At 36.3% G+C, this 12,809-nt stretch overlaps 1 protein-coding gene across 1 annotated transcript; it reads right to left on the minus strand.

Annotated features, from left to right (window-relative positions):
* Positions 1 to 8,697: 8,697 nt before the first annotated feature.
* LOC145107570 (TORTIFOLIA1-like protein 3) lies at positions 8,698 to 11,427 on the minus strand. Its single transcript, XM_079044473.1, has 4 exons — positions 10,468 to 11,427; positions 10,282 to 10,390; positions 9,606 to 10,045; positions 8,698 to 9,271 (listed from the first exon to the last, which is right to left on the minus strand). Exons 1-4 carry the CDS (start codon positions 11,278 to 11,280, stop codon positions 8,921 to 8,923), a joined length of 1,713 nt encoding a protein of 570 aa, XP_078900599.1. The 5' UTR covers positions 11,281 to 11,427; the 3' UTR covers positions 8,698 to 8,920.
* Positions 11,428 to 12,809: the final 1,382 nt, after the last annotated feature.

A 12,809-nucleotide genomic window follows, 5' to 3' on the forward strand; every position in this document is an offset into this window, starting at 1 on the left:
TGGCATTTGAGTCTTATATGAATAGCAAGTACTAAATTTCGAGGCAAAAAACATCTATTATGATCAAAACAACCACAGATTAAGATAAGAAATGTATTTAAAACAATGTTAACAAGCTACACTTTGTGGGCTGTATATTAAGAATAAGCCATGCCTATAGTTTTTGCATGCTGTGTTGGGGGAGGTTGCACAAATTTGGGTTTAATTTATCAATGATAGTTTTGGAATTTTGGATATGTTAATGGATAGAGGATAGGTTGTAAACCTAGTGGGCCTCTAGATACATTAAATGATGGACGTGGGAATTGATGTGGTGGTGGTGATTTAGCTAGTGAGCCTTTAGACATATTCGCTAAATATTAATATTAAATGGTTAATAGATAGAGTCTATAGATAAATTAGATAACTTTATGAAATCTCATATTATTATCAGATGGACTAATTTAATACTAATGAATATGGGGTAATGGGTAAATTTGGTGATGATGGTGGGTTTAGAGAATGGGCCTCGGGATACATTAACTAAACTAAATACTAAATGGTCAGAAAGATGAGCCTATGGTCTCTTTCACTAGGCATTTTATTAATATTGGGACTTTAATCATGGGAACGTTCTACTTGGTAGTATAATTAGTCCCCATCAAAACTCAAAGGTATTAGCTTGAAAGATATAATCTAAGCAAAAAGGGGATGGATATGGATTCCATTTTATATCTTTCTGCGACTTTCATGTTGAGTCGGCTACTCATCTTTTCGTATCATGTGAAGTGGCAGATTTTATTGGGAGATTTATTGGTCTTTGGCAGTGATTTACCTGCGTCTCATACAGTTCCTGGGTGTCTTATTTGGGCGAATCAATCGGGTCTTTCAATGATGCAAAGACAGCTTGGAGATGGTTGTGCTCGCAACATTTTGAGTAAAGCTGACAATTGGTCGACTTGGGTTGGGTTCGGTTCAAGATTTCAACCCAACTCAACATGTTTATTTAAATTAGTTAATATTTCGAACCTAACCCAACTTTTTAGATAAATAGGTTGGCAATGGGTTGACCTTATTATGTATTTTCTAACCCAACCTAGTAAATAAACGAGTTAAACCTTGATTAACTAATTTAAAATAAAAAGGTAAATAAACTAACTATAAGATTACACCACTTAAATTAGTTCCAAATTTAAATAAATTTTCAAAGTATATACTGTATTAAAATTAAATGGGTTGGTGGGCTGATAACTTTGACCCAACTCTACTTATTTAATTAAATAGGTTAGGTTGGTTCACACATTTAACTTAAATGAGTTAAAAATCTCAACAAAACCTACGAATTTTTGGTTGGGTTGAGTTGACAGGTTGGATCGATTTCTGTCGGCTCTAATTTCAGATGTTTTGGTTGTTTAGAGCTAAAACCTAAGGAAGGATGTTGTATTTTGCAAAGGTGTCATTCAATTTCTTTGGTTGTATGATAGAAGTCTTAGATTAAAAGTAAATTGTATTTGTTGGTTGAAAAATCCAATTAGTGTGATGTAATTGTATTTTTATTTTCTTGCATTTTGCTAGTTTTTATGTAATTTTTGTCATTCAAAAAATAAAATAAAACAAAAATATAAAATAATTGTTTTAATTTTATTATTATTGAAATTATTTAATTAAAATTTAATTTTAGATAAAATTATGATTTTTGTGGCAAAAAATGTGTGCAAATGAACTCTTTCGAAGGCCGGTAAACAACCATACAAAACCGCAATGTTGAAAACAATTTAAGTGCGTGTTTGGTAAAAATAGCTAGTAACCGGAAATGCAACTTTTATTTGTGTAGTGGTCTTCGACAAAATTAGTTGTATATAAAATTATATATAAACCAAAAGTTAAAAATTACTGAACGCTATTTGAAGCAACTTATGGATTATAATTTTTTGTTTAAAATAAAAGTTAGAAACTATGATCGTTGAATACAAATTCTTCTTTTTTCGAGGTATTTCATAAAAAGTAAAAGTTAAAAGCATTCAAAAACTATCAAAAGCTTCATGCTAGACCCACCTTAAAGAAGTGAATAATCATATATTTTAAGTCATGTTTTCCAACGTAGACATATACTATATTCTCCAAAATGACCCCCCCCCACACACACACACATTTATGTTGATATTACTTGGTATTAGCACTCATGATCTCCAAACATTGCATAATAAAAACGTTCTATTGGACACTCTTGTTTAATACAGAGTCGAACATTTTAGAGATTACAAAAGTTGTTTTAGGTAATAGATGATCAGATTAAAACCCTTTGTTGCTAAGGAAATATCGATGGATTACAATCCACTACCCTTTATACCCTATTATTCAAAAATCATATCAGTTTAACAAGCTTAACTTGGATAATACCCTCATAAGTATCAATGAACGTACTACAAAATCTTAATGGTCCTTACTTATTAACACATTTTTAAAGGCCATAAATTCCTTGTAAGTTTGCAATAGATATAGTCCATTGAGTTTCTAAAATTCAGAAAATGTTTAATAACCATGTACCAGGTATTGGATCCGGTTCCCACCAGTTCTGGTTCCAATATTTAAGGAATCAGTATCATCAATTATGATTCCGACATTTCAAGAACCGTTGCGTTTTTTCAAACAATTAGGACGGATACTTGTTTATGCTCACATTTATTGTACTTTGTGTGTTGACATGTTGTTTATAACTAGCTGCTTTGTACTTAGTAGCAATTTACTTAATAACATTGTACTTTTATTAACAATTTTAATAATAGCACTGCATTTTGAATTGGATCGATTGGGTTGAAAAATCAATTGAATTTTAATAGCATAACAATGTACTTAATAACAATAATAACGTTGCATTTTAATAGCATTGTACTTTAGTTTGTGTGAAAAAATCAATCTACTTTTTTGAATACGGATCGATTGGGAAGAAACACGATGACAAATACTTACCACGCCAGCAATCACGTATGATGTCACCCTGGACAAATATTTTGACAGGTCCACCATAAACAAAAACAAAAATAAAAGACAAAACTTCAAAAATGGTCCCTGTGGTTTTCGAAAATATCAAGTTTGGTCTCTAATTTACAAAAACCTCACGGATCGTCCCTATGGTTTCAAAATCTTTAACATTTGGTCCTTTCGGCTAACTCCGTTACCATTTAGCCGTTAAGTCAGGGGCATTTTTGTCATTTCACTACACAGGGACCATTTATGAGGTATTCAATTACTTTTTTTTAAATAAATAAATAAATAATATTTAATATGCAAGGGGTCCCACCCCTCTCTCCCTCTATCTCTCTCTCTCTCTCTCTCTCTCTCTCTCTCGTACTTACGATTCCACACGGTAGCACCACCTTCCGCCATAAAACCACCACTGCCATCACCTCCTTCCCCACCGGAAACCACAACCCAGCCACCCATCTTCCATCCCGTTTGATCACTCAAACCCACCCTCAAATACCACCACTTACTGCCTTCCATTCACGTTTTTCTACTGCCCTTCCCCTTTTCCTTCACTACCGAGAAACACCACCACCCCCAAGGGTGGTGTTGCTGTTGTTGTAACCCAAACACCTCATCGAGTGTGGCCTGTTCGAATTGAGAGCCAATCTTCTTCTCCAGGTGTGAAATTATACACTTTCAGTTTTGTGAAGGAACATTTCTATTAGGTGTTTCATCGAGCACCTGGAGTGCATTGTTCTCCTCCTTCATTTTCTGATTTATTTAGTAAGAGTTATCACCATTGGAAGCATACAATTCCAATTTTCTGTCCAGAGACATCCAATTCAGCAAATAGATGAACATGTATAGAGATGGGAATAAGAAATTAAGGAGTTGGAATTAAAATAAGGGAAAATTGTAAGAGACTTGGATACAAGCATGAGGAATCGTAGGTGCTCTGCTTATCCATTATCATTCCCTTCACCTGATCCCACTCCTCACATTCTTGTGCTTCTTAGTCCTCTACCAATCCTCCCAAGATCCTTCCAGAAAAGGTAATTTTGCATTGTAAATCGATTGAAGCAGTAGAAGGTGGTGGTGACGGTTGGAATCATGGTGGCAGCAGCAGATGGCGGCTGTAGTGGTGGCCGGAGGTTGCTCCGGTTGCCTTTCTTGCTTCCTTCTTGCTTCTGCTCAGCGGGGATGACGAGAGGGAAGAGCGATGGACGATGTCAGATGGTAGATGGTCAGAGTAGGGGTGTTCCAACAGTCACTGCGGTGGCGGTGGTGAAGTGGGTTTTGCCAATGGTGGGTGGCAGCTCTGCTGCCCGGTTATTTTGGCATCCGACGGTTCACGACGAGAAGGAAGGGGAAGGCTGCAATGTTGATGGCAGTGGAGGTGGGTTAATATGGTCCTTTATTATTTTGGCGGGAGAGAGAGAGAGAGAGAGAGAGAGAGAGAGAGAGAGAGAGGGACCCCTTGCATATTAAATATTATTTATTTATTTATTTAAAAAAAAAGTAATTGAATACCTCATAAATGGTCCCTGTGTAGTGAAATGACAAAAATGCCCTTGACTTAACGGCTAAATGGTAACGGAGTTAGCCGAAAGGACCAAATGTTAAAAGTTTTGAAACCACAGGGACGATCCGTGAGGTTTTTGTAAATTAGGGATCAAACTTGATATTTTCAAAAACCATAGGGACCATTTTTGAAGTTTAATGGAACGTGAGGAACAGTTTCTATAACTTTTTTCCTAATACAAATTTACCCCTTATTATTATTATTATTATTATTATTATTATGTAGTTTAAAACTAAAATAGTTAAACTTTTGTGCCATTTTGCGTTTTTCCCTCTGTAATTCACTAATTCAGTAATTTGTATCGTATGTTCTTCCCCTCATTTATACGAGAAAAAAGAGCGACAGCGGCAGACATCTCAAACTTCAGTCGTCTTCATAAAAGTAGTCTACAGAGCACCGAGGAAATATAGCCATGGGTGTGATAAGCAAAGCTGGTGATTTGACGTTTAAGGCTTTCACTTTGGGTCTCGGCGTCGCCACAATTTATCTCGGCGGCTCATTTTCCTTCAACGTTTACCGGGGTCTCGCTTGGCACAACGCGCAATCGGTAAAACCCTAATATTTGCTTTCCGTTAATTTACTTGCCTTCGATTTCGAATCTAAGATGATAGCCACTTCTAATCTAATTTGGTAGGGTTTAAACATCGTAGGATCGATGAATACAGCTCCATAAGAAAATTTCATGAAACCTAAATTAGCCATGATTGGATAAATTGAGGCGTTAATGGTTTAAGAATGTTATAAGAACACCATGAAATGTACTACCCAATAGCTGAAAACGCTGATTATATTAAGGGCATACTTTTGGATTCCAAAGTATTTGGTTCCATGATTCTCACATGGATTTGTGTAGAAAAGTTCATTAACCCGTGAATTTGATTGAAATACAAGCAACAAACCTAGATACAACTTACCGGAAATAAAGATTGATCATTGATGAAGTGCTCTTTATGGCATCTTAAGTTTCTTCATGATTTTTTTCAGTCTCTCCAGAAATATAGAGAACATGGATATAGTCTTCTTGCTGTCATTTGAAAGATTTCGAGCCTTTATACTTGTATATGTGAATCAAATAGATTAATGATATGTTGCAATTCATCTTTCTCAAAATTCATTGTGATTTCCTATTTGTTTTCTTGTATGCATATGCATATCAACAACTTTTTATGCACAATTTTTTTTTTTTTTTTTTTGTTTACATGTTTCACTTGTCTTTTTGCTGCAGAAAATCGAGAATGATGTGACCCCTGATCAGAAGTCATGATCAAGTTATATGGTTAAGTTGTTAAGCTTCAGTAACATCAAGCATTCATCTTATATTCACAAAGAGAATCTAATACTCATGTCAAAAGCTTTCATAGCTTGAAATGAACTCAATATGTCATTTGTCCTGTTTATTATTATTTTTTTTAGGACTTGAGATCTTTTTCTAGGTTTTGAACATTTATGGCTGCTTGTTTTGAACAGCAGCACAAATACTAAACAAATGCAGTTATAATAATAATTTGAGTTTGTATACTTGTCATGTTAATGCAGTCTGTTGTGTTGTGACAAATGAATTCATTTACTAATTTGGTAATGAAAGAGTTTTAACACTTATCTGTATTTTGGCAATGATTTAGTTCAAGTCCACAACTAGGAACTCACCAATATCAAGATAGTCTTTCAAGTTACATACTTCCTGCTTGGGTATTTGGTGAACTTGCCACCATGGTGAATCTTGAACAAAATAAATTGTCAAACTTACCATATGCTTCATCAAGGTCAATGTGATCCATCTTAGCTCTTTACAAGGAATCGAATTTAGATTAGGGTTTTGATGTACATAGTTAAATCCGTTTCTGAAGGTTGACAAATGTAGATGAATAGGTTTCAGTATTGGAAAAAAGATTTAACTGATATAATGAGTGATTTGGAAATGTTAATCATTGCAACAAATGGGAAACGATATAATGATAGTGGTTTGTAGGAGTGAGTAAAGGAATTGATTTAAATACCCTCATTGTAACCTAGAATAATAGGGTGCATGATGACCAAAAAATTTCATTGTGGCATTATGGTAAGGTACAAGTTAATACACTAATATTATTTAGATGATGGCATAGAAGGAGTGCAATGTGTTAAGATTTAACTGTGAGTTCTAGTGTCGACGATACAAACAATTTTTCAGTTAGGTTGTTGTAAAAGTGAAACGAAATCGAATAAATGGATTAGTATTTTATTAGTCGATATTTAAAGAAATTGATTCTCTTTAATTTGAATCCATGTTTGAAAGGAGAGATGTGTGACTTATTTCTTATACATGTGTGTAATTGTGTTTGTTTATGAAGCGATGTAGTAGTTTCATAAACCCCGCTAGTAGAGATCAGTGTAGGGAAAATATTGGTTACTCAGTAACATTTTCAGTGAGAATCAATTGATGTCGATTTATATTTAGATATATCATTTGTCACATGGTTGATTTATTATAACCAATAGTTTAGATGTGAAGAACTTTGAGAAAGTATGAAAATGCATATCCAGGGAACCTCGTCATTTTGAGGTCAACCTAGAAAACCAACTAGCGTTATAGGAATGAACTAGGATTTTACTCGCTGTGCGTTGTGTCGGCAGTAATGGATTTAAAAAAGGAACTCTTTCAGTAGCAAATAGAAACTTCAGAGGAACTAAGTAGTCAAATCACTAGAATCAAGGACCAAAATCATGCATAAAATCTTAGGATGATGTAAGCTGCCAAAAAATAAAAGTCAGGGAATAAATCCATGTCAAGCAAAATGCTTAAAAGTAACTAAGTAAACACGATAACGTAAAAAAATATTTACATCAAAACGTAGGCAAACTCGAATCACCAAAACGTGAAAAAGAAAAAAAAAATTACGTCGAAACGTAGACATACTGAAATTTATACCAATACGTACATAAAAAAGCAAGTAATTTTTTTTTTAAATTAACAGACGGAATTTTTAAATTTACGTCGAAACGCTGACCACCTCGAATTTATACTGATACATACATAAAAGTAACACATATTAAATTAGTTTTTTTTAATAAATTAACGAACTTTACAAACATAAAATTCGAAGGGTTTAAAATGAAATTTTACAAAGTAGCGGAGTGGTAACTATATACGGTGTAAACACATTAAAATTTGAGGGGGTTAAAGTCATATTTGAAAAAAATTCAAAGTTTAGGGGTGAAAGCAATATTTTAAAAAGTAAGAAAAAGTAAGTTAAGGGGTAAAAGCATCATTTTAAAAAGTATAGGGAAGGAAATGTCATTTTTCAAAATAAAGGGGTGGAATATGTACATGAATTCAATGTATAGGGAGTGAGAATGGAAAATAAAAAAAGTATAAGGGAGGAAAAGCAAAGAAAGTGAGCACCGACTTTTGTAGGGTTTTTTTCTTAGTGAAAACTATTATTTTAAAAAATATAGGGATTTGAAAAAGGGTCCTAAATAAATAGACTTGACAATGGGGCGAGTTTGGAGCGAATCGACCTTGATTCAAACCCTTTTAACAAAATCCAAAATCTGATCCAAACCCGCTCCGTTGCCAGGCCTAGTCCTAAAGAAAGATGTTCGATCTAAATTCCATTGAACTATAGATGTTTTTAGAAGGTAACAAACTTAAAAAAAAAAAAAAAAAAAAAGACCATCCAAAGAACCTATTATTCATTGTTACAATGCCTATCAAACAATCCGATATTAGTTTGGATGTTTCTAAAAACCCTTGAATGCATGACCATATTTAGGTTTATTTGTTCACAATTCTATTATCACAAGGGTTTTGTTGATTCTTGAATCACTATCCATATCGGCAACAGTCTTACAGTGTTACTAACAATAGTAGTTTAAGACTAAAATTAGCAGTAATAATGACAGTAAAATCACCATAGCTGTAACTTACAGGATGAGATGATTTTTGTGGAAAAAAACCTCGCTAAAGGTGCTTTAAAAACAAAAGAAAGTTCATTCCCCTCTAACAACATTTATTTAGTTAATATTTAAAACACTTTTGACAGTTTGTTACTGTTTATATCATTATCCCAATCCGTAAACTTCAGCAAACTACAAGGACCATTTATGTAATTCTCTTTAATATCAGAACAGTTTTTTTTACACCCATATAACGTTAAGCACGTGAACGGTATAAGTTTTGAGAAATCAGGACGATGAATTCAGCTTTATTAAAAATACACTTTAGAATACAAATACGAAGAAAGCAAAGAAAAACGAGTGAGAAATGTTTTTCATCAACATACAAAACATACAACTGAATTCAAATCTTTATAATATTCTTCACCATATCCATAACCAGAGAGAACATGGCAAGACTCAAGAGGCTTCTATATTTACATACAAATGATATTAATAATATAGTAGTATCATTAATCATACTCCAACACACAAAACCTCAGACTTCCCATGCCGGACCTCAGCCAACGGATTCTTGATTAACCCCTGACGTCGGAAATGGAATCCCCTATTCTCCTGGCTGCAGGAATCAAGATTCCTGATTCTACCATTTGAATCTTGGATTTCTGTTTTCTTCCATAGCTTAGAGGCCAAATATTCCGCACCAGGTAATCTGCAGCACACAGTTTTTGTATGCTCCGGATTTGGATTGGATAACCTTCCAGTTGACCTTGCCAAGTCAAACGAGATCTCCTCCAGGGTTGACTCCAGCCCATGCACACGCCTCTCCAGAGACACCATCCCACTCTCTGATCTCCTCATAAATTTCTACATTTTAAAAAAAATTATTATTATAATATGATGTATGTATGTCGGCAGGATTTTTACTTTCTAATTGGAGTATATTCCAACAATTTGGTGGGAAGGTAACACTTGGTTTTCAAAAGCCCCACACAATGTAATGTATACCTCACAAACAGACAATCTACCTGATTTTAGATTGTTTAATTGCTCTTAAAACTCTACTGTTTTCTCTGTTAGTGTGTAAGTGAGTGGCCCATGCTGTCTTAATCCCTAACTTTGTCTTATATGGATCCTTAGATCACACAGTATAAAGAATATCTCACAAGGCAACAGTTATGGTTAATTAGTGGATGATTACCTGGAGGAGATCAACCAAATTAGACTGCTGGGTTTCGATTTGAACAAGTTGATTGCGAATCAAAGATAGCTCCTCAAGATCTTTGTGGCTGTTGTTGATATCTTCGGTTACATTGCTCCCTACAACTGTGGAGCTTAACCTTGCATTCTGATTTTCTTCATCGACGATTTCATTGAAGAGGGATCGTTTTGTTTCTGGTTTTGCAAATCTGTTAGGATCCTCAGAGACTGGAGTTGCAGCAGTAATGGATAGTTTTGGATTGTTGGGCTTCTTGCGATCCAGTTTCCGAAACATTGCTGGTCCTGTTTTCTTGGTGCTGTTCTCCAATGAAACTCGTCTTGATGTAGTGGTAGTGGAAGAACCACCTTTGGGCACACTTCTTTTACTGGCTGTTTGAGGAGTTCTTGCTGGATATCTTCCATCACTTGCAACTTCAGCTCCTGGATCACACGTTATGTGAGCAAGATAAGCAATCAAGAATTCAAGAATCAAAAGTAATGAGAACTGAGAAGAAATTGCTGATTAAATCTTTGAATGGAAAGTATGCGAGCTCCTAAAATCCCAAAAAGGACTAAAAAATTAATCCACAAGTAGAACGTGATATGTGATTATATGATTTAGAACTGAAGAAAAGAAATAAATAACACGAATTGATTAGAATATACGATCTAGATACCTTTAGAAGAAGCTTGTGATTCCGGCGGTGTTAATACCTCCTCCAGCAAATCGGGAATTGCCTTCCAAGCTTCTATCATCTGAGTCATCGTTTCCCTTACACTCTTCACCTACATTATGTGAAATACATTAGGTATTAGATCAAGATGATCGGAGATGATTTTGACTGTAACGAATACAAATGTACCTTATCGAACTTCTTAGCTTCAAAGGTCTTCAAGCACGGAGTCTTGTATTCCGCTAACAAATCCGTTTCTACCACAGCCAATTTCTCTAGAGCCTCCGCTGCCGCTTTCCGAGCACTCCAGTCCTCACTCTTCGCCACGAATTCTACCAAAACATTGACTAAATTCCTCACGATTACCGGACTCGATGCAGCACCGACTCCGATCACACTCGCTAACAACGTCAACAAGGCCGATTTAGCCTTAAAACTATCGCACTTCAACAGTTTCTCAATCCTCGGTAGCATCCTCCTCAAGTAAACCGGCTCCGGATCTGGCGCGCCATCAACAGCCGATGCTAAACACAGAGCTACGCCGATCTGAGAGTTCAACTCCTGTTCCGTAACCAAAGCGTCAACCAAAGGCTTAGCAACCGACGTAAACGGAGGTTTAGTAACGTGGGAGGCAATGGAGCCTGTGGCAGCGACGCAAGCGGAGCGAACGGCGGTATCGGGATCACGGAGGCGTCGTATGACGGCGGAAAGGAGTTTTGACAAATGAGACGACAACGCATCTCCGTGCGCTTCTGATAATGTAGAGATTAAGCGAACGCACTGTTTACGGACGGGAGATTTGTCTGATGAGTCGGTGGCGGAGATGGATGATAGGAACGGAGAGATCGAATCATGATTTAGGGTTTTAGCAATCGATTCGAGTTCCGTGGCGGCGGCGGAGTGTGTATCGCGGTCGGATAGTTTGTTGAGGCATGTAAGCACTCGGTGCTTAAATTCGCGTGCGGAAGATTGGTTGTTGGAAGAGGGTTTCGCTTGTGCCATTGTCAAATGTTGTGGAGATTTTAGCACTTGTTACGGTGTAGGAGGTGGTGGTGTGTCGGGATTTTCCGGCACCATCGCCGGGGATAGACGGTGGTGGTAGGGCGGTGTTTGGCTTCTGACACGCTTTATCCAAGCACTCTATTCTTTTATAAAGAGGGAGAAGCTTTAATACGACAATATGTCAGGGTAGAGAAAACCATAGTGGTATGTTGCCGTTATTTTTCGGTTTGTTCTGATCTAATGAAAACCCCAAACGCTGTCGTTTAAAGAAAATGCATTTTTATCAAGACGAAATTATATAAATGATCCCTATAGTATAAAAAAAAGTCTTAAATTTAGTCCCTAACTCAATTTTTAATGAGAATTTCTTGTGGTTTCAATTTTTATATAGTTTGTCTGTAACGACTTTTATATCCTTCTATTATATTTTTTGTTTAATTATAATTATGTTAATATTAAATTACAAAACCCACCCTATAATGTATCTATATTTTCTTCACAACCACCGATTTCAAAAATATGAAACCATTACGAAGACCGATCCCATCCTTGCGCCACTCATTAGAATGTTGGTACCGCTCATGTTTTGATGTCTATTTCAGGTAATTTGTAGCGGAGCGGGAATTCAAAGATATGTAGACGTAGCGTGGAGCAGAATTAAAGCATATTTTAAGCTTAATAGAAGTTAAAAACACATAAGAAGCTAGAGAATGGAAAGAAGCAACTTTGGAATGAAGTTCTGAAGAGCATAATGTGAAAAAGCCATTATGTGGGTCGTGTCTCCTTAGAAACGGGTCGTGTCCCATCATCAAAGATATTTTGGGCAACTTTTGGTCATTTTATAGAGTTGGAATCCTCGAAACCCGGACATGGTCCGTGTCTCCCTTGACACAAGTTGTGGCTCACCCTTGATGTAACATCTAGTTTTTGTGTAGCACCTGGTTCTTGGTACATATTTTTATTTAAGTATTTTGCATTTTTGGCCTTGGACTCGGCGAGTTGAAGGACCAACTCGCCGAGTAGAAGCGGGATGAGACGCGGGACTTAAGTGATGGACTCGTCGAGTCGGGTCCCGGACTCGACGACTAGGCTCTGTATTGACTAAACCCTAATCTGAGGGTTTGCACCCTATTTAAACAACCTTATACAGCCTCCATCGCCCCTTTATGCTCCCAAACACCCTCTATAGAAAACCCTAGCCGTTGTTGAAGTAATCTAAGCCATTTTGGTAGATTTTGGTGTTGATAGTCTTAAGAAGGAAGGAGAAAGGCTTGAGGAAACAAGAGGAGACCAGAAGGGTTCGAGTTTGTGCTTCATCTTCAGTCCTCAGAAGGTATAAAGTTGCTAACTTGCTTGTTCATTTCCTAGATCCCATTTTGTGGAGATTTAGGGCTTTTATAAGCCATTTTAGGTAGCCAACCATGAATGCAAGCATGGTTGGGGACAAGGCTTCGGATCTAGGTCCTTTGAGGGGTCACAAGGCAGAAAGTGGGTGCTTTTACACCTAAGAAAGACTCCATGCAACCCAA

The sequence above is a fragment of the Lactuca virosa genome, chromosome 4, assembly GCF_052849685.1.
Source record: "Lactuca virosa cultivar CGN04683 chromosome 4, Lactuca_virosa_CGN04683_v6, whole genome shotgun sequence".
Lineage (NCBI taxonomy): Eukaryota > Viridiplantae > Streptophyta > Magnoliopsida > Asterales > Asteraceae > Lactuca > Lactuca virosa.